At 43.1% G+C, this 21267-nt stretch overlaps 1 protein-coding gene across 6 annotated transcripts in view; it reads left to right on the forward strand.

Moving 5' to 3' along the window:
* Positions 1–21267, forward strand: part of ZMIZ1 (zinc finger MIZ-type containing 1) — a 342873-nt gene that overhangs the window by 173451 nt on the left and 148155 nt on the right. For all 6 annotated transcript variants that reach the window (XM_085312311.1, XM_085312315.1, XM_085312314.1 and 3 more), the window contains one exon: positions 6888–6998. In XM_085312311.1, the coding sequence (XP_085168437.1) occupies positions 6939–6998 (60 nt within the window). In that variant the 5' untranslated portion in view covers positions 6888–6938. The remainder of the gene's footprint in view (positions 1–6887; positions 6999–21267) is intronic.

The raw sequence follows: 21267 nt of genomic DNA on the forward strand, positions 1-21267 counted from the left end.
GCCGCCCCGCGCCGCCCCCTTCGTAGCCTGGCTTGTTGCTCGATCGAAGCGGCTTGATAGATAAAAATTGTCTGCTCTCTCCTACGGCCCGTGGCGTACTGGAGACATGCAGGAAACTATTAGTTTTAGCTGGTTGAATAAACGGTATGAACCAGCTGCCGCTCTGTGCTGGGATGGGTCTGGGCAGGAGGGGGGAGAGATCCCTCCTCTCGGAGGATTCCTGCGCGGTTCCCTCCTAGGGAGCAGTTTTCTTCTTTCTCCCACCTGTGCGATAACGTGAAGGAAGAAATTTCACAACTGATGAGTTTTTTCCTGTGTTTTTTCCCTTGCCCTTCTTCCACTGGCTGGTTTGAAGTGGCTGCCAATTAGACCTTTTTAATTACGACAGACGTACAGTTCCCCAAATGGTGACTGCTGGTGTGCTTGTCACATGTGAAGATTGAAACCTGGTAACTGGATCCTCCTCTTCTGGGTACCAGTGGGGATTCGCCATTGTTATCTATTGCAGCACCCTTTTTTCCTCCTGTGGAAGATCTTCCGCCGTTTCTCTGAAAGGGCAAAAATCAGAAGAAGACTTGAAATGAATTATGATGGTCATTTCCTTTTGTTTTTCCTGYTTGCGATTCCACTGCAATTTTAAAAGACTTAATTTTGAAATCAATTGCTCTCTTTCATGGTAAATACTCCATTTGTTTGTTTTTCTCTTGTTTTTAAGTCTAAAAATGCCATGTGATGTGCCAGTAAGATTCTAATCAGCTGTTGTTCAATGACTTACGCCTTTAAGTAGCCTCATAGCATGTTATTTATTGCCCATCAGATGTACTAGCACATTCTTAGCTTTCAAGTGGGTTCTATCAAAATGTGCTTCTGCTTACATGGAAATTTGCTAAAATGATCCACTAAAAACTTGATTTGTCAAGAAGTTACTCTATCTTATGCCAGTTGATGGCAAACACTGGTGGTTAGGCCTTGGTAGGTACTTGTGACCTGGACCATTTTAGGCTGGAAGTCAGATGACATGTTTTAATGAGGTTTCTTCTGGTATTCACCCTTTGTTATTGCGTTTCCCCTATACCTCTGGCATATGCAGTTTCCCGTGATATTTTTGTACTTCTCTTTCTGTCTCAGAGCAGGAAGTAGAGGAAGATAGTGTGCAAGAGGAGAAGAAGAGTAAAAAGCACCAACCAAGAAGTCTTTCTAGACTWCTTAGGTTGTGCTTACATTTCAGCTGGTAAATTAATCTCCTCTGATGTGCACGTCCAGTTTTTCCACGCCCTGTAGTGTCCCAGGTGGCAGAGATTCGCTGTTGATAGCAGCAACGTGCACGAGGAGAACAAGAAAACAGGGTGGGTAGCTGAGCACTTAYGGAAACGGCTAGTTGACAGCATGGTTAGTGCTGGTTGCGTAGGCACGATCCACGCAGACTCCGTATCGTGCTGCTGGCTCGAGGCGGCTTCCCATCAGCGTGGCTGGCCCTGGGAAGTCGGAGCTTGCCTGGCGCTCATTGCCGGGTGTCTCGCTGTTGCGGTACCCACCCAGCTTGAACAGCCAGAAGCTGTAGTTGTTTGCACCAGAAGTAACGTGAAGTTTGAATAASTTCTGTTATTAAAGCATAATGATGGTTTGTAGCTAGACTTTATCTATTAGAGYAAGGGTTGTCAAAAAGCAAAACTAAAATCGTACTTTTTTTTCAGATTGTRGTTGGTCTAAAATTTCTGAAATGTCAACGTTTTGAAGCAGTGCTGAAATGATTGGTWTTTGAAAGGCTGTTTAGCTGCCCTATGAACTGGTAGAGAATATGATTTACTAAACARCTCTTCAGTAATGTGCACTGGAAGTCCAATTTCTGATAGAATAATCACAAACTTGTAACTTGAAATTTTAACCAAAACAGGGAATAACAGAAGGCTGGGAAATTATTTTTCTTTTAGCCGCATTTCTTGCCCCCCCCCTTTTTTTTTTTTAATATTTGAGAGCATTATCTAATAATKGTTTAACAAAGAAAGAATAAGTACATTTAGGGTTAAAAAAAAGTCTAACAGGTCGAAACATCTGTTCCTTTAAAAAACACATTCTCCGTTTTTGAGGCATCATATAAATATGTAAATGAGGGTTCTTTAATTACTGCCTAGGGCTATAAACTCACATGCTAGAGGGGAGGGAAGAGGGAAGGAGAAGAATAATTCTTTTTTTTCCTTTTTTTYCCTTTCTTTCTTTTTTCTTTTTTTAAGAGATTGGTCTTTACCTCAGAAAAGGCAACAGAAGAATGGGGCTTTTTATTGCTGAATAACCAGAAGGTGCTAGGAGCACTTCTTTTTTTGTTTGTCCTTCTGGATGGAGTTAGCATATAAAACAGTAGCGTACGACCTCTCTGGCTAATGTGTGCACAAAACAGAGGGGATTTGTTATGAAGCACCCTGTAAAATTCCCTTCTCTATCCCATTCTGTCAGTACCCTTAATCCTGATCAGCAACGTCCCCTGCTGTCTCTCAGGAGCTGCTTGCTGTGCCTGAATCTTAGCATGGTTTCTAATACTGATATACAAGCGTCTAGCAAGAGACTCCACAAAGTCATTTTCACTTGTGACCTGATAAGCACTCAGCACTTAACTAAATACGTCTGCTCTTACTCTGTCCTCCCGGCCTTTCTGTAGCTTAAGCACCATTATTTTCAAGTAAGATGATCTTGTTGCTACACGGTATGAGATTGACAGGAGAAGATTTGGGGGGTGTTTTTGTTTAGTTTAGTTTTGTTTTGTTTTGAATGTGGATGTGAGCATGAGGAATTTGACCAGYGTATAGCAGTGTCTGGGTAGTAGATGTAGTTACTTGAAATGTAGTTCTTTGATATTTTTTCCAGGCAAAACAGCCTGGTATTGAAGCACTTACTCTGCCTTGGTAACACTTCGGATCAATAGGATGATTTTCTCTTTCCATTCTTAAACATTTAATTCTGAATAAGAGATTTCTAGATAATAGTGGCTGTAGTAATTTCCCACTGGTGCGCTCCGTGGTTGTAGCAGAACCAGCTCGGACACCGTGTGCTCCGTCCTTTACGTAGTGCCCTGATGAGGCGTCCGAGAGAAAGGTAGAAGTGAGGCTGGGGCGTACAAGGCAGGATATTTCAAGTACAGGGTGAGTGTTAATACCGGTGTGTATGAGGCTGTGGTGCACCCTCACGTGCAGGTTTTGGGCTGGCTGATTCACAGGCAAACGTTTGCTGCCCAGGACGGTTAATGGAAAGAGGAACTTGTCTCTGCGGGAAGAGAAGAAATAACCTTGGGTTGGTCAAAGTGGGAAAAGGGAGGCTGAAGAGGGCTGATAGCTGTCCGTCAGCGCAACGGAGGGGAGGAGGTGGCGGGAGCCTGGCGGGCAGAGGGCTGTTTTAGCCAGAGAGCACTAAGGACGCGAGAGCAAGTGGGGTTTGGGATGGAAGTGAAAAAAATACTTCTGGCTGCCAGGGAARGGGCGCGAGTCAGGGCGCCTTTCAGCGCAGGCCACTGGGTGTTGAAAGCAGATCTATTTTTGAGACTGAGTTTGATCAGTTTGTGGAAGAAATTATATGAGATGGCTGCATACAAAAGGAGGGGACTGCACTGCCAGCSCTGACTGTGGAGCTCTCTTTGGTCCTTGTGTTTGCAGAGGTGCGAGTTACTTCTGCGCTCTACACTGCGGTTTTCCAAATAGCGTTTGAGAAACTCGCACCGYGTGGGAGAAATGACAATTTGGACAAACACAATAGTAAGTTGYGGTTCAGGTAGCTGATAGCAACCTTGGGTTTTGTTTGTGGTCAACTGGAAGGCAGAGAATTGGGGTAGTATTATATACAGAGTTCACAAATCAATGTGCAGAATTATTTGTTGGCCTGAGCGGCAGCACATGAGTGCAAGGCGTTATCACTGTCTTTGTAAAATCTCTCTGCGGTCTCCCGGCCCCCAGGTATATTGCCAGCAACACCAGAGGCAGCTCCTGATGTGATTAGCCGTCAGTCTGAGCACTGGTRTATCTGGCTTTCCTTGAGAATCATGTTTTCTGGCAGTGCTGAGTATGTCTTTGTATTTCTTGCCTGAGATAAATGTTCTTTCCAGACTGGCTCCCAGTTCCTCTGTGTGGCTGTGTGGCAGTGAGGAGGTTAAATTGACAGTACCAAGGGAAAAAAAATGTATTACAAAGTCAACCAGATATATGGTATTTAGCTTACTGATTCATTAAGCAAAAATGTCCTGAATTCCAAAATTTTAAAAAAGCAGCAGTTYGCATTTCCTCAAATATTTCAACAAAAAACTATATGCATGTAYGTGTTTATATTTGTTTTTAACATGCCATCTTCTGTCTGTCCTGATGTTCAATTAAAATGCAGATAATGTGTCCCAGCTCGTAAGATGGATCACTGTTGAGGTGGTGTCATGTCTGGGCTAGCTTATCTCTCGATAAATACCTTTGCTGTCCGCTGAGAGATTAAACTTCATGACCACTGAGGTTTGTTTGGTGGTCGTACAGACAGATAAGACTGTGTTGCTTGCTTTTAATAAAATACAGCAATTTACATTTTCTGCGGGGCCTTTGGATGGCATTTGCCATAGAGAAGGTGGCAAGGGCATAAGCACATGATAATACTTGTGTGTGAGTCTGGCTTTACCATTTCATAAGTATTATAATTTATTGACAGGAGTGCTTTATTGAACCCTCTTGTGTCTGGAGTGTGGAGATGAGGAGCTTGAGCTGCTGTTACAAGACACCTCATTTAGCTGTCTAGCAGGAAAGATTTCTTTCCCTGAGTCTAATCCGGCAGGAGCCATGAAAGAACATTATCAGTCAGGTACAGAAATCTCAGACAGCTCAGCTGCATGGGACACACACRGGTGCTCTGGTCTGGGGTCTGTCTCACCGTGACAGGGATGCGTTCGGGGTCTCCACCGAGGGGAACGCTGCTCTCTCTTGGGGGGCCGAGTGCTGGCGTGCTGGACTTCTGGAGGTATTTCAACTGAGGAGATAAAATTTTAAGTCATGTGAGGTGGCAGCGGTGAACAGTCAGCTTCTCAAACGGGAGGAGTGCGTGAAAACTTTGCTCTCTCTGACGYGCGTGCGGAGCGTAGAAAGAAGTTGTGTCCCGGCGAGCACTCTCAGTAGCAGAACGGCTGAGCGCGGCTGGAGAGGTTCGCAAGGCAGAGGTTACCGTGCAGGTCTGAGACCTTGCTTGTGCTAGTACATGCTGCTGTTAGGACATGTATTCCTGAATCTGTGCCYTGAGTGTGAAAATACGAATGTTTAGATTGTACCACCCTGTTGTTGTGCAAAGGTACAGAGATTTATGGGCAAAGGCTAGTTTCATGTTGCAATGTGCGATATGTATGGTTTCATTTCCRTTTTAGAAAGCCATGAAAGCGATCGCAGCAGGAGAGGAGAGCACATATATGTGAGTGTGAGACATCTCTGTGCCCTTAACTGAGAAGCGGATTCTAGAAAAAAGCCTTTAAAACTGCTAAGCTTATTAAGTATAGGCTGGAGTCTCATGCAGTTCTGCTTAAAACAGAAATAAAAGTTACAGTGCACACCATATGGTAATACGAATTATGGACAGAAACTGTTGATTAGTTTCTGTCTTTCGAATCTGCTGTTCTGCTGCTGTAGAAAAAGCCTAGTTAGGGCTGGAGAGGGCATGGATGGAAAGGGCCCCGCTAAACGCAGACCGTGCCTCTGCTGGCAGGCTGTACGCGGTCCTTTGGCTTCTTGTGTTTTCAGCGCGCTTAGCGTGTTGCGCCTGGTCCACGAGCACGCCGCCGCGTGACCGGTGCTGGTGGGGGGGTAGGGGCCGGCAGGTTTGCTGTTCAGGACAGCGTAACTTCTCGGGGTCAGTTCTCGTCTGACGGTTTCGTGCTGCCGTAGCAATATAAATTAAAACRCGTAACACCACTCTGAGCCTTCGTTTCCATTTACTAGGTGTTTAAAGTCGCAGAGAAGTTTTGCTTTGCCACARATTGCGTGGTCTGTGTTAGAGGGGGCCTAGTGATGGAGGACACGTTTTTTCAGAAATAACAAGCGGTTCATTCAGCTAGAGATTCCTTAAAGAGGCCGGTTTTTTGGAAGGTAGGAATTGTCTCAGCGCTTTRGTCTGAAAACCAGACCTGTTCATGCGTACCAAATCGTGTATCTGGAATTTAGTCATTCTGAAAATCTTGACTGAGGCCTGAATCCCAGTTCTTTACCACTGTCATCACAGCCGTCTCAAGGACACGTTAAATTGATCTACTAGATTTAATATTGCAGGAAAATCCAAAGTATACCTGGTGCTTTTATTTCAAAATACAAATGCAGTCTTCCTATCATTTCAGGCCAATAACATGTTTTGTGTTATTTTTGGCCATATAATACCCTGCCGTATCTGATTCATTTACTATTTATGAGAGGTATTTTCTCACAGTGGGAGATTAGGAAGAATCGCCTTGCCCTTGCCCTTGCAAAACCCAGACTCTCATTGTTATCATGATTATTATTATTTTTTCTTTTATCTCAAAGTGTGTTCAGGAGTTCTTGCAAGCAGCGCTGCTCCATCATTTTAGTGCCATTTGTGTAGTAGTCCTTTGAGTAAAAGGAGCCTTTGTCAGTGGTCGCACAAAGGCTCCCAGGGGAGCGTGCTCTACCTGGCTAGGTGTCACCATGTGACTTAGGAATGCCATCGCCGCGTTTAAACTCCAGAGCCAGAGCCAGTGCTGCGAGTGCCCTGTGGGCCCCCGCGCTCCCCTGCCCCCTCCCCAAACCGCAAGGAAAAAACCTTCGCCTGGGAGGATAATTTGCTACTGTGTAAATCTCACCCTCTCACTCACTGTAGAGTTGGTAGAAGTGCACAGGCTGTGTTCAGTGATCTTTACTGTTCTTTTTGTCTTGCAGATTGAGGGATTTTAATGGCTTTCAGGTAGAAGGCCAGTGGAGACAATCAAAATGAACTCTATGGACAGGCACATACAGCAGACCAATGACCGGCTGCAGTGCATAAAACAGGTAAGCTGAAGGTGGAGACCGTTACTGCTAGACAAATGTAATCCATGGTGTGGCAGGGTGTGTTGTGCATTATGGTTACTTACTCTTTGATGAATATCTTTGCCTTTTAGTGGGGAGGAGAGTGGTAGGAGTGAGGCATTCTAATTTGGCTAATGAGAAGAGTGTCTGCTACAGGAGYTGGTGTATAAACCTCCAAAGCCAACCTTTCTGGTTCACCTTTCTAAGAAATYTTGAGCTTGGAGACTCACCAAATCTGTCTCAGCTCTAAGCAAGAGAGTGCTAGTCCTACCCTGTCCTCCCCAGCAGGTGTCATAGTGAGGAGCCCTCTCTATGCCTGCTCTGAGCTAAGTAACCCAAAATTTGAATGGTCCAATTTTAGTTCTAATCCAGTATCTGGCCTGAGACATACACTGCCTGGAAAAATTGGAAATTAGATGGTAGGCATGCCTCTAAGTGCTCAGGTTAATTGGCTTGCACAGAGAAGAAAAATAAAARCTTCAGTTTGCTCTTAATCTTTCAAAATGTTCCTGAATATTTTTGAAACTGCGTTGTCCTTGGGAATTAGAGATTTACCCAAATTTATTAATTCAAGTATTAAATCTTCTCAACTAGGAAATTGGGTGAAATTTTCAGAAGCATTTGTTTGTGATGATGAAGGGCACTTATATTTCACTGAAAGTTGGTGGGCTTTAAGAGTCATTTACAGATTTCCCCATTGTTACGTTACTTGCAAATGCTTCTGTAATAGAGTGAAACTATAAAGGCAAGGATAGAATGAGCTGATGCCATCTTCCCCTGCTTTACCCTTCTCAGTGAACTTTGCTCTCTGATCTTCCAGCTGGAAGTGCAAGCAGCGTGTATCCTCCCCTCACATATTTTTCTCTGCATGCAGGAATTCTTGCAGAAAATTTGGAGCGAGGGGTCTGTGTCAGGGGCAAGAGCAGGAGAATGGTTTCTCATTTTGACATTTTTCCAATGTGTCCTGTTTTTAATCTCTAAACCAATGCATGCATACAGAAAAGGGATGCATAAATGCARACAACACACAGGTTATTTTTAAGTCAATTATCCCTAGAATAGAAAATCCATGAGATGAGCTTTGATGTTCATCTTGGCAGAACTGGTTAAAATTTTCCAGAYTACTGTGTAAAAACAGACGGACATTATTTAGTCAATGTTCACAACCCATTTTTGCCTGTTGTCTGAGCAGTTTTCTGTCATACTACTTTCCTAAAAGTTTGGGCAACAGCATGCTTAGAGACGTGAAGTCTTGCTGTTCCARTTTTGTACTTGTGTTAACTAAGTTAAAAATCTGCCTGCCTACTTTTGCAGTGGGACACGTATATTGTTTCTTGAAGGTACGCAACACTTCTCCCTTCATGGGAGATAYGGTATGGTTGGTTCAAGGACTGTAAATTAAAGGAACTGATATAAAGTAAGCATGGGGATGATGTTGGATAGATCTAAATTTCTAAACTTACTCTATTTTCTTGTATCTGTTTTCATTCTGTCAGCTTCAGCAGTCTCCATTATTATGCCATCATGTTTGTCTAGATGATTAGTAGAGAATTATATTACCTAGAATGTGTTTTAATGTACAGAATACAAAGTATGTTCATTTGGTAGTCTAGCCATGCAGATACTTCGAGAGATATCAAAAAAAAGAATGGTTTATATCTAAAACATGCGATTTTCTCACTATGATTCTTTGCAAGAGAGGACTTTRGAACAAAATAATTAAGGCTATAGTTCGTAGGTTAGGGAGCAGAAATAGGAATCCCTCCCTGCCGAACTGCTAGTCCATAATCCAGCCTCCGTTTGTGGTGGATTGCTCATTCTCTCTTTCATCACTCTGTGGTGGAAGTTAGTGCTTCTCATGGCTCCTTAGAGGCCTAAGGGAAATGAATTTTGGGATTTTGTCGCAGTTTGTTATGAACAAGTATCTGGTTCAGAAAATGCATGCCCTGGGCTGGCACTAATTGGTGTCCTTTTTGGCCATCCTAGTCCAGAGGATGAAGAATGAAGTGACTTACAGAACAATTTAACCTTTCAGCTGTAAGAACAAACCTTTAGATCAAGCGGAGATAAATGGAGGATGCTAATCTGTTCTTTTTTCTAGACCTGCCAGTTTCTGTACACATAGAATTTGTATTAATTTAATAAGATAAAAATATCAAAGTATATTTTTTAAAGTACTAAAGAGATATTTTTGGCTCTGTAATGGGTGCTCTCAGTTAAACTACTAACCTAATTTTTATATAGTACTGGTTAACAGAGTGGCTAGAATATATTTCTTCAGTGATCAAGGCAGAGAGGAAGGAAGGAAGGTTCGGGCTCTTCCGCGTTCGTGGAACCGTCTCAGTTTTGTTTGTTCCTGTCTGGAAGAAAGTCCAGAGTCTTTGGGTGGGCAGGGCCATGTGTAACTCCACAAGGGATCCCCAAAGGGAGCCATCCTGCTTGGCCATGACTGTGAGTTCAGAGCCCTCATTTTCTATAGAGGTCAGAATAAGAGGATATTGACCATCTATAGCTGAATGCTACTGCCTTCAGCTCATAAAGAAATGCAGTGAGGCAAGCCAATAGCTGAACACCAGAGTTAGGTAGTAGAAGACTTTTTTGTTGAAAGTAGCAATACTTCAGGATGTCTGATAGGCATGACTCTTTTTCTTTCCTTTAAGATCTTGACATTAAAGACTTTTCTTTCATAGTTTTAAAATCTTGTGCTCTTACCCTTTTCATAGCAGAGAAAGAGGCAGAGCCTGACTAGCTTTTTGAAAGACTCTTCTGTCAAATGTTCAAAAATTTCCTACTTGGAGACATTTCACCTGGTTCCTTGCGCCAGGTCGTCAGGTGGCCAAATGAACATCGTGCCATGAGGAGCCATTTCCAGTTCACCCACAGAGGACTGGACTGCACACTGCTATACGCCCGTACGTTTGGCTTGGGGAGCAAAGCGGTACTTTGCACAGCCAGAGCAATGTACCTGCACCAACTGTGGGGAGTAACTGCAGAGTTGGGCAACGATCTGCCTGCATTTTCCTCCCCAGTCTCCAGCCTTTTCTCCTTTCTCCCCAGCCTGCAAACAAAAAGTAATGTTGTTTTTCTGAAAAGATGTGTGCCTTGCAGGTCAGTTGACAGAGCGGCAGCAGGGAAGGTGCACTGCAAGGGGCGGGGGGAGCCACCCTTCCTTGGCGCCCAGCATCTCCGCGTTTTTATAACCTCGCTGGCAGCTAGCGGCTCATGTGGCCAGACTGAGAGCTGTCTACCGCCCGCATCGCCCCTCACCCCAGCCCCTGAGAAACACTATAAATGGTAATCCATGTGCCTCTTTAACTGGATCGGGTTACACCGCGGGGTCAGAACAGGCTCCTTTCTTCCCAGCTCTCTGACTTGTGGGACACCCACAATATCCTTGCTGACTTCTGTTTCAGGATCAAGGTTCTGTTTTACCTTTATCTTTTTTAGCGTTTTAAAGCTACAAAACCAAAACTTGTATATGATCAGCTAGTTAGGAAGTGAAGAGTGTGTGTTAAAAACTGTTTCGGAATAGATGAAAGGGCAAACTGAAGAGGTGGCTGTGTATTTACTGTTTAAAAAAACCCCAGACTTCTGTGAAAGGCTGGAACAGCTTGTGTGGTCTCTTTGTAGCTGATTCCTTCAGTATTTGTAAGTGTATGTGCTTTAAAATCAAACACAGTTTTTTCAGTGTTCAGTGGAAGAAGCCAAAGTAACAGACTTCCCGTAACACATGCAATTAGTTTGTCATGCCACAGAATACTGCTCCGAGTGCGTGGAAGGAAGCTGGAGCTTCAAGGCGCAGGCTTTTTTTTTTTTTTTTTTTTTTTTTAGGTTCTTTGTCTGTACAAACAAAAATGCTAAATGATTTCATGCCCAGCAAAGGCTTGATAGCCCCTGAGAACTGGCCTACTTGGGACTCTGTTTATCCACGGAGTACTTGTGGCTGAGCTGGTTCTGGCACATCATCTACCTYGGAGCTGTCGCGCTGCAGGAGCACGGGGCTGAGCCGGCCGGCGGCTGGGAGGCCGGCGCGYGGACGGAGGCATCTGCCTCCGAAGCAGCCAGCTTGGGTCTGTGCAGCTACTGTCGAGCCAGGTTTAATAAGCTCTCAAAGTCTCAGTTCAGCTCTGTGCGATTAGGTGGTGCTCCGTCAGACTGGCACCTATTCCTAGTTCTCTCGTCGTGTGGGAAGTCTCAGACAGAAAACTGACTGTAACCTAAAAAAAAAAAAAAAAAAAAAAAGGAAACAAAAAGCAAAAAACCTACTATTCCTCATGATAGCAATATGGATTTAATGAAACATTGTTCATTGTTTTCCTTATATGACACATGCAAATACCCGGCGAAGTTGGTGTGTTGTATGGCATCTCCTCTCTGCCCCCCGCAAACGTAGGAGCAAATTTCAAAACAGTGCTGCTTTAAATCTAAAAATCTATCCAGGACCTTCTAGCTTTGTCTCTGTGTGCTGCCAGCCAGTTTGTAAGGTTTCTACACGTCTCTTGTGAAATTCTTGAGAAGAGGAAGATCAAGAAAGTCTTTCTATATTTAAGTTACAAGGAAACTACCCCTTGAAAATAGGTATATGGTATCTTTCTGCTGTGCTAAGAACAATCTTTGTGATATGTACTAGAGCTGAACTGAAATCATAGTAATAGGTTAAAGGGAAGTATGTAAAGGTTCTCTGGTGTCAGAAGTATTTGGTTGTGGGAACAGAGGGCTGTTTCTGCTGCTTGTGTCACGTTACAACGGCGTGCATTGAGCAATATATCATCAAGCGATGGTGCATCACTCAGTGAACCCAGCTTAATGGGAGGCACACATCGCCGTGCTGATTTCTAGAAACAGATTAGCATTTCTCCCCTCTTTCCTTCAAGAAAGCTTGTTGAATTGCTGCAGTTGCAGTGCTTTTTAATGCCTAGCTAGCCATTCAGAGGTATATGCCAAAAGTTGTAATTGTGTGTTCGTGTTGATCTTTCTTTTCTGAAATTGGTAACAAACGTTCAGCAACTGGGTTTTTGGTAACATGCAAATCAGAGGAAAATAGAATTCTTTGTATATTTACATAACTGGTGGCTTTTAAATCCTGAAACAATTGAACTAACCCTGTTTTTCAGAATTATTGTTTTATATTCATGCAGATGCTCAGCAGTCCTAAACAAAATGCCATTTTTGGTATATTTTGGAATGGTTGATGTGCGCTGGTATGAATTTGAGCTGAAAAAGCTTTAATAAAGCTTCACGAAAATTTCATTCTTCGTGAATTTTGAAAATTAGCAGTATTTTTATGAAGGGCGTATTTACTTAGAAGTACATTTACCCATGTACCCTTTTTTTTTTTTTTTTTTTAGAACTCTATGACAATGCTCTCTTTTCCCTACGAAGACATTTGAATGGGCCTAACGTGTTACAGTTTATTGGTTGAATGGTCCATCAATACTGTGTTAGTTGCCTTTTTTTTTTCCTGAGATCCATAGCTACAAATTCTTTGTCAGCTTCCTTGCTCAGTCCTTTGGAACATCCCTCTGCCAGAGTTAAGTATGTTTAGGAAAAACTGACAGCAGAGCAGCTTTCCTGGCTCCTCTGGGCCATTAACAGACTTGTCAATCAACATTCCTGCACTGTGAGATCCTGCATCCCAGTCTGCTACTGTTTTGACTCAGGCTGCAAAGCCACAAGGGAAAGAGCAAAGAGACAAAGTGCTAGAAGTAGCTGTGGTGGGGTGGGCGAAGCCGTCCTGGAGGCACCCGCTTGTGTTGGAGGCAGTGTTTGGGGAGCTCGCTTGTCTGAGTTCATAAAATTCCAGCGTGTTGGATCTAACCCGTCACCTTTTGAGGTGGGCTGGTAAAGTTAGCGTGGGTAAATTCTGTCACTCGTTTTATTGTAGTATAAAACGAGTGAGCCCTTGGGGGCTGAATCATTAATATTATATGCATGTGTTTTAAACTTCTAATTAAAACTTCTACTGTCCCCAGGATGTGGAAGAATCTCAGCTTCTCTGTGTAAACAACTATTTTGGCATATTGCTTAAAACTGCATATCAGTAAACAAGGATCGCATTTGGAAATTCTGGAAATCTGTAACCTAGCTCTGTGGGGTCCCCTCGGTTTCAGATGGGCAAGGAAATTCTGTCATTAGCAGCTGGGTTCACACTCGTGATGACTACACAACCTACCTGGCAACGCATTTGTAGCTTCAGTCGTGTCCTTTCTGGCTCTTCCTTTATGTCTGCAGGTTTCCTGCTTATTTCCCTTTATGCACAGGAATGCAGCAGCAAACCCCCGGCAGRTATAACTAATGCATCATTTGCATTCAGGGACTATTGTCCCTGCCTGAGAAAGGAGGGGGAAAATGTCGGAAGGGTGGCGGTAGCGTTAGTGCTGAGAGCCGTCCGCGGCGCGGTCTCGACCGCCGGAGAGCTCCGTTACTGGCGCTGGAGGCTCCGGCGGCGGCGGCGCGCGGCCCGGGAGGAGCCATTAGCGCTGCACACAGGCGGGTCGCGAGGAACGCGCTGCGGCGCTTCTGTAAGCCGAGCGAAGGGAAGAGGGCTGGGGGCAAGGGGGGCAGGCTGGRGTTTCGGAAACTAGCAGTGCTGGTGATGCAGAAGAAGCCTCCAAACTGGAAGCTGTGTCCGCGTACGYTGTGTTTCAGCTGTGTTACGGTACCTTGGTTGTTACTCTGCTTTGTGCTGGCTTTATATACACGGTCTCCCACACAACTGATTAGTGTACCTTCCTTAAATCTTTGCAGATGGAGTTGGCTGAATGCCTGTGAAATGTATCCTGCTTGTTAGATGGAAATTTAGTCAGGTTTCTATCCTTTTTATGGTTCAGATCAATGCAAACGTGCAGACTGCTGATGTTCGTGAATTTGCCTGTGTGAACATAGCTGTTCTTTTTACTGTTATTCGCATTGTACTTCACAACAGATAACGCTGGGAAAAGCACAGCTGATATGACTGTCTGCCATGAGGGGTTTCCTGGCAGAGCAAACAAATCTCTTTACTTTGTTGGTAGACCTGGTTTGGCCAGCAGAAATCCGCTGATGTAGCATTGACGTGCTTAAAATTTTTACCTTTTAGCTCTTTCTCTTGAGCTTTGCAAAAATCCCTGTACCACTCTAAAATTTTTATCTGATAAAGAGTAATATAAGTTTCCAGGGATGCTTCAGAATAATCCATCCTGAGAAAAAGAATATGCTTATCAACACTGTAATTTGGCACTATTAGGAGAATGAAAGAGGCCTTTAGAATACCTGTGGAAGTACATTGTTTTCATACTGTTCTTTGCAAGGCAGATTAGGGTAAGGAAAACATTCAAACAAACATGAGCAGTTTTATATTGCTTTGTTGCAGAATTAAACGTTTCATCTTTAGCTGACCCAGGCTGACAGACGTAGATTTTTTCCTCCTCCATCTAATTTGAGCTGATGATTTCTATCCGCTGAAGATGATGTGAGAGGGAGGTGCACTTCCCAATAAGCTGTAACAGTACAGATATAGAAGAAAAATAAGTGGATTCTTCAGAAGAGAGTGGAGAAGGATCAGTTTTGGGRAGGGTGTGGGGGTGATTTGCTTCCTGATGGAGCAGTTACAGGTGCTGTGAGAGGAGRTGGTGCTATTAACAGCTGGTTTACTGAAAATGAACATTTTTTCTTTTGATGGAGGATTTTTCTTCCTTGGCCATCTAATGTCCTGGAAGAAGGTGCTGTTTTCCAGCTCAAAGCATTTTTCTTGGGTGGTCGCTTCGCTACTTGTTTTGGATACAAAGCATGGGTCCATGATGGAATAGGAGTCCTCAGGAATCTAATCTCAGGACTAGGTTGTTATTCTAGCTCCAGGATTTTTCCGAGAGCAATAGGGTACCAGCACCAGTGAGCAGAGGGGAAGCATCTCCTGTGTTGTTCAGCGCACAGCAGCTGCATGTTAAAGGAAGATGCAATCCTTTAAGCAGTTCAAGCGTTGGGTACTTTGGGTAGATAATATGTTAGCCAGCTGGATTAGTAAATAAGGATTTTGTTTATTGTGACATTCAAGTGCTAACATAAAAGCAAGGAAAATGCTATCGGGGGTGTATATTTTGCCCATAAAAAAGCTATGCAGATTATTTAGGGTCATATTAGAGTAAGCTCTGCCAGGGCCACAAATAACTCAAGGGGCCTGTTGAAATTTTGCAGTTTTGGGACCCAGTGTTTCTACATAGGCTGGCTTAGAAATTCATGGGTTTTTCTTTGAAAGCAGGGTTGGAAACAAGAGATCATGTTCAGTTTCYTACTACAGGTTTCCGGGAGCTGAAGTAGCTTCGGCCACTTTATAGTGTAGGAGAGCTTTAATTAACAGCAGTTTGTCACTTCAAAAGTGAATCTCTGAAACAAATTCTTACAAGGTTGGAATTCCTACAAAAACGAAGTCCAGAACCTTAAAATATTTCTTACGTTGTTGTGAAGCACATATAAACTCAGGAAAAAATTGAGGAAAACGAGTCTTAAAGACTTCAGCTGAATAAACTTCCTGTCTAGCTCTAAAACGTAAGTGAGGAAACATCCCGCAAACCTTTGTTCTATGATTTTGATGCCCACAAAAGGTTGTCCTCCATGGGGAGATAGTGATGAGATGAGAAGAAGCAGTAAGAGGGAGGGAGAAGGTGGGTTCCTGAATTTACGAGGAGGCTGGAAAGCAAGGGTCCTCCTCGCGCTCTTCAGAACTGACGGCAGCAGCTGTAGCCTATTTGGCTCTGTGATCAGAGAGAAGCATTTTTAAGTGTTCACTRAAGGTTTCATGAATAGAAAGTTGAGGAAAATCTTACAAATTAAATTAAACTCCGAGCAGCTTCCTGAAATGCCAGTTACGAATGTACTTGCTGAAGCGAAAGCAGAGGCTGACAGTACACAGTCCATAAAGCAACGGCTCCTGGGATTTGCTCCCCACAATTACTCCTTTAAAACTGTCACACTGCTCGTGATCGCATGTGAGTAACTGGTTTCACTCTCGTGGGTTATGGCTCGATACGAATTTGGGGTGTTTGGTTTGTCTTTTGCTCTTTTTCAGTGTAAAGGTAACTGAATGTTTCTGAACTGCAGATTGTCACCACGCTGTAGGCAGTGAGCTCCCATGCTCAGTGGTGGTTGTGCACGTCTCCATCAGGGTGGCCATTAAAAGTCACCAAGGAATACAAATGCCCCCTGCTGCTTCATGCGCAGGGCCTTTCCAAAAATAACCTGCAGTCTTCATCAGCAGAAATTAAATGAAGTGGCGTTTGTTTAATTTAATATTGCAAAGTCTGCTTTTTAAAAGGACCCCTAAAATATTTCTGTCAGCATTGTTCCTTTTGATTTTGAAATATCTCTGTAAAGTCTGACGGGCTGCTAGGACCCATGGGGATCATGTGGATTTTACATCTTACACAGCAGCATCAGTTCATGTAGTGGTCATTTTAAATAGTCACCTATATAGATTAAGAGATTAAAATAATAAAAATTAATTCAGTTGATTAAAACTCCGATTAAATTCACTCTGAGTAAACAAGTTACTAAAATGAGTCAAAAATTAACTGGAAAACAAAATATGCCAACAAACTGTARTGTCACTTGATTGGAATATACCAAAGACTACTTTATATTTTTAAAAACTGATGCATTTATTCTCTGGAATTTAGAAAATGAAGAAATACATTTACTACAAATCCATTTTAAAAAATTTGTTTCAGTGCGTAAGTTTGGGGAATATGAGTCGGTGCTGCTGCTTTCCCGTGCCATCGACTCCCTTGGTGTTCTTGGGTAGCGTTGTTCCTTTTGAAAGGGCGCAGTGGGGACAGTGATCTCCCCGTCAAGGGGGGGTGGTAGGTCTTCATTAATGTCTTTAAAACACCTTGATGTGGAAAGAACTGAATGAGAAAAAACACCAACCCCAACCTTTCAAATTGTTGATATGCACCTCAAATTATTAAATGATTTATAATGCAGAATTATTTAGATAGTATCCTCAATTTGCCTGTTGCCCTCACATAATCTTCTATTAAAAGACATTGCGCAGCTAGGCTTTTTTTTCTTTCTTCCTTTTAAAGAAGGCAAGTAAACAAATCTGGGACAAATGAGCCTATTTTCATCAGTAAAATTCATTAACAATTTAAGTAAATATTTAGATCACTATTCAAATAATACAGCCTGCAGTATTCTAAGGGAAAGAGTGTGACCACTGCTTTGAAAAAGTTAGCTTATTAATATGTTGAGTTATGTAGGACTGGAACTACTTGCTGAAAAGCACAAAGGCATTGGAGAAGAAAGGTTTGGTATCATTAAATTGTCTATTGAAATGAGGAAGAAAGGTAGAGGAGCCCCAGCATCGTTGCTGTACTCGCATATATAGACACCTTATGCTAGCATGTAAGAAAAGGGGGATACTGATGGAAAATGGCTTGTTTCCATTCCCAAGAAGAGTGAATGAACTGGTTAAGAAAACTATTTTCGTAATTTGTTTGAGCTGTGATTGCAAACTTAAAAATGGATGGAAGCCTTATGTGGCCTTAGAGAAAGAACAAACAGGCGTATGGTTTTTTCTTCACTTTTTTACCATGATACGAAAGCTCTGTGTCTTTGTGAGTGATTAAGGAAATGTTATTCTCCATTACTTGATTATTTAAAGTCTTTTGTAAACCACACTGTCCTCCGCGCACTCAGCTGACAGAACAGCACTCTGGGTGCTGYTGATAACGTGGATAAAAAGACTGGACTGCGCGCTGCTGTTCCCCTTGTCACTCGTGTGCCCCTTGGCCACCCAGAGTCAGGTGTGGGGCTCAGGTCTCTAGGTCCATAAGTTACGGTTTCCTCCTRGGCTGGGGAGAATGTAGTGGAACAGGAGGAGATAGTTTTATTGCAAATTACGAAAGATGTAACAGAGTAGGAAGGCAGCTGTGTAGTTCTGATCAGCAGAGTGAGGGAGTGATTTTTGTTTTAGCTCTTCTAGCTTCTGCATATGGTGCTTGAGGATCAGGATGCTGAGTCCGTCTCTGACGCTTGCCTAAAACTAATGTAGACAGCAAGATTGCAAAATGTTTTTGCTTCCTTCCAGTATATGTGCTTAGAACGTGCACATATATGTGCCCTCCTCCCCACCGATCTCGCGGTATAGGAGACCTAGACAGGGACCGTGGCTATTCAGTCACCGTTGTTTCAGGCATTCGCCTTCTCTCAAACTAACACTGATTTATGCATGCACATTACATTGACAGTGTCTGAGAATGAAGCATCTGTGGAAGTCTGCAGTAGCACAGGCTTTGTTCCCTGACTGCTTACAATAAGTATCTGGACAACTTACCTCTGTTTCAGTGATACTTTTTTTTTTWAAAAAAAAAATGTGTATCTTCTCACTTGTTTAATATGCAAGCTTGTGTCTTCAGTACTGACTCCCCTCCTTATTCTACCCAGGATTTTCATGCGTTTAAAACATTGGAAAAAAGGTACTGGTCTTTGCTCCATAGTTATCACTTTTTCTTCCCTTGAAAAGGAAACTGCGGTGGACAGATGGACCAAAGCTGGTTCCGTTTTGATAAGTAGCCATGGCGTACATGGGTCTTTAATTTCTCTTCTCAGAGTATCTGATGCTTATCAAAATAGAAATTTAGTAAAATATTTATAAAGTCTCTGATGAGATGAGCCATGTAAGTGCAAGATAATTCTATTAATTAGGGATCTCTCAATCTCAAAAACACTTGATTTTTTTTGGAAAAATTATCTGAATACAAAATGCACAGCTTGAGCCTTTTAATTTTTTTGATAAATAAAACAATCTTTGATTTTGAAGGAGACTGTAGAGAATTGAACTATATATAACCATATCCAGATAAGCACAAATCGGTCTCTCAAAAGAAAGAACGTAGCTCAATACTCCCCTCTATCCTCCTGAAAAAGAAAAAGACCATTTAGTTTGAATCTTGGTTTCAAATGAATTTTTAATGCACAAAGTATAGCTCCTCACATATATGGCCTTTGAAAAGTATAGTCACATTACTTGACGTTAAAAAAACAAACAAAAAAAAAACCACACAGAAATTACAGAAATTATTCTGGGTCATGGCATTTTCTGGGTTTAAACACATCCTTAGTTGGTGTAACCCAACATTTAAGCTGTGTTGCAGCTGGTGGAGGGCACAATCTGGGAAAGAGGAAATTCTTCATGAATGAAGAACTGAAGTAGCTGCCTGTGCATAGGAGGGGGAAGAGGAGCTCATTCCTGGAGCCTGCTGACATTTTAAACTAATAAAGGCTCTACTAATGAATTAAAGCAAATGACCAGTGCTGATTTGCAGATCCTCTGTTGCTAGCTTATGGTGCAGAGCGATTTATCAAATTTAGGTCTGCTAGCAACATATTTTTGCGCTGAGTAACACAAAGATCAGCCTTGTCTCTTGTTGGTTACTCTGTATCAGGGTGTCTGACTGTGAATCTTTTTTACATTCTTTRGATAAGTGATTAATTTTCATTTCTGAGCTGAACTTCCTTTGCTAACATGCAGGACCACACACTAATTCTGCTGCTGTGTTGCTTCAGTTGGAGAGCGCGTAATCTCTTTGTTTTCCTGGTTGCTTCCCTTTCTCCGTTTCTTTCCTCCCCACTCCGCCCTGCGTATGCAGCACTACGGTACATTTTCGTAACAGATGATTGCAAGCACATCCGGATGAAGATTAAGGTAGACAAAAAAACAAAATCTGAATTACCCGGTAGAATCTGCAAAAACAGCAGGACACCAAATACCGTCTCCCCTGGAACAGAGCTGGGATATAAGAGAGGTAGAAATATCATGTAGATACGGAAAGAAAGGGTCAGTTCCTTGGCCAATGTTAATTGACTTAGTTCCAAAGGAACTAAAATTTCTGCATTAATAGTTTGGAGGGTTATTATTTTTATATATAAAGTTTGATGATGATTGGAATATGTTTGGTTTTTATTTTAAATCCCTTGATTTTACAACCCTATGAGAATTTTGAGTTCCATTGTTGGGAAAATACGGAAAATATGAATGCCAGCAGCTAAAAAATAGTAAGCAGATTATGTGAACTTCAGACCTGTATACATGCRTTTTAAATGTCTTGAGGTCTATGCAAACCTGTGGCGTGCTGCCTGTTAGGCTCATCATTTGGAAAAGATGGGTTTAGTGTTAGATTTTGTACCATTTGAAATTCTAGACCTGTTGCACTGTGTAAGACAAGTTCTACAAAACTCAGAATATTCTGTTGTGTGAACTAGGACTAGCCACATAGTAAATATGTGCAGCATCAGAACGCTAAAATTCTWCTTTTTGTTGATACCTCTCTGTGGGTACATTGTGTTTTATGGAGAATAACAGGGAGTATTAATCCTAAAAAAAATTTTTTTTCTGGGTTGAAGTAATCAAAAGTAGCATTATTTTAAAAAGCAGCTGTCGTGGGGCAAGCAGGATATTTATACTGTGGACTAAAATTTGTCTTCCTCTTGTGCTGATGGCACAGCTCCACCTTTGGGAGAAGTTTCATGATGTGTTTAATCCAAAGCGAGGGCTGCTGAGAGCCGGGAGTCCTGTTACCTCTCCAGCCTGACCGCTTATTTGCTCTCACCTTCTCTGGGTCAGACCTAATGATCATGCAGTCACGTGGGGAGTCTTGCTAAGTGATGGTTGAAAATAGTATTTTGGAAAGGTACTTTACAGTCACGTCAGCAAGCTAAGTCTGGAAGGCATGGGAAGTGGTGGAAATGTGTAGGTTAGGGGAAGAGTGTAAACCCTTTCCTCGCAGGGGCAGCCTGCCATCAGATCAGGCTAGGCATACCAGCAAAACATATCCTTGGTTGTAGGTCAGCCTCCGTCGCGTATCAGCATGAAAAGATGCCGTGTGTTGTAGCCTGTCACCGCTCGTGTGGGCTGAGGTGAGGGCTGCTGCTGGCCACGCGCCGCTGAGGTTCGAGGAGACRTGCTGACTGCCGGTTTGGAGAGCCGGCGCCGCTGAGCTGAAGAGCAAGTCGCCGGCAGGGAACGGGGTGGTTCGCGTGCCGCCACGCGCGTGCCGCGCGCCGGCGGAGGCGGGCACAGCTGCGGGGCGCGGGAGCCGTTCCCCTTGGCGGCAGCCTGGGCCTGTGTTGGCTTGAGTTGCTTGAGGAGCAGCAGCCRTAGGTTTGCGTCCCACAGGAGAGCAGTTGCCTCCTAGGTTCGATCTTCGTGACGTGCCAATTAGAAGTTCTGCCCAAAGTCCAGTGCGCGTGGTGGTGAGGCACAGTAATTAATGACGGG

The sequence above is a fragment of the Rhea americana genome, unplaced genomic scaffold, assembly GCF_003343005.1.
Source record: "Rhea americana isolate MKP2758 unplaced genomic scaffold, rheAme1 scaffold_36, whole genome shotgun sequence".
Lineage (NCBI taxonomy): Eukaryota > Metazoa > Chordata > Aves > Rheiformes > Rheidae > Rhea > Rhea americana.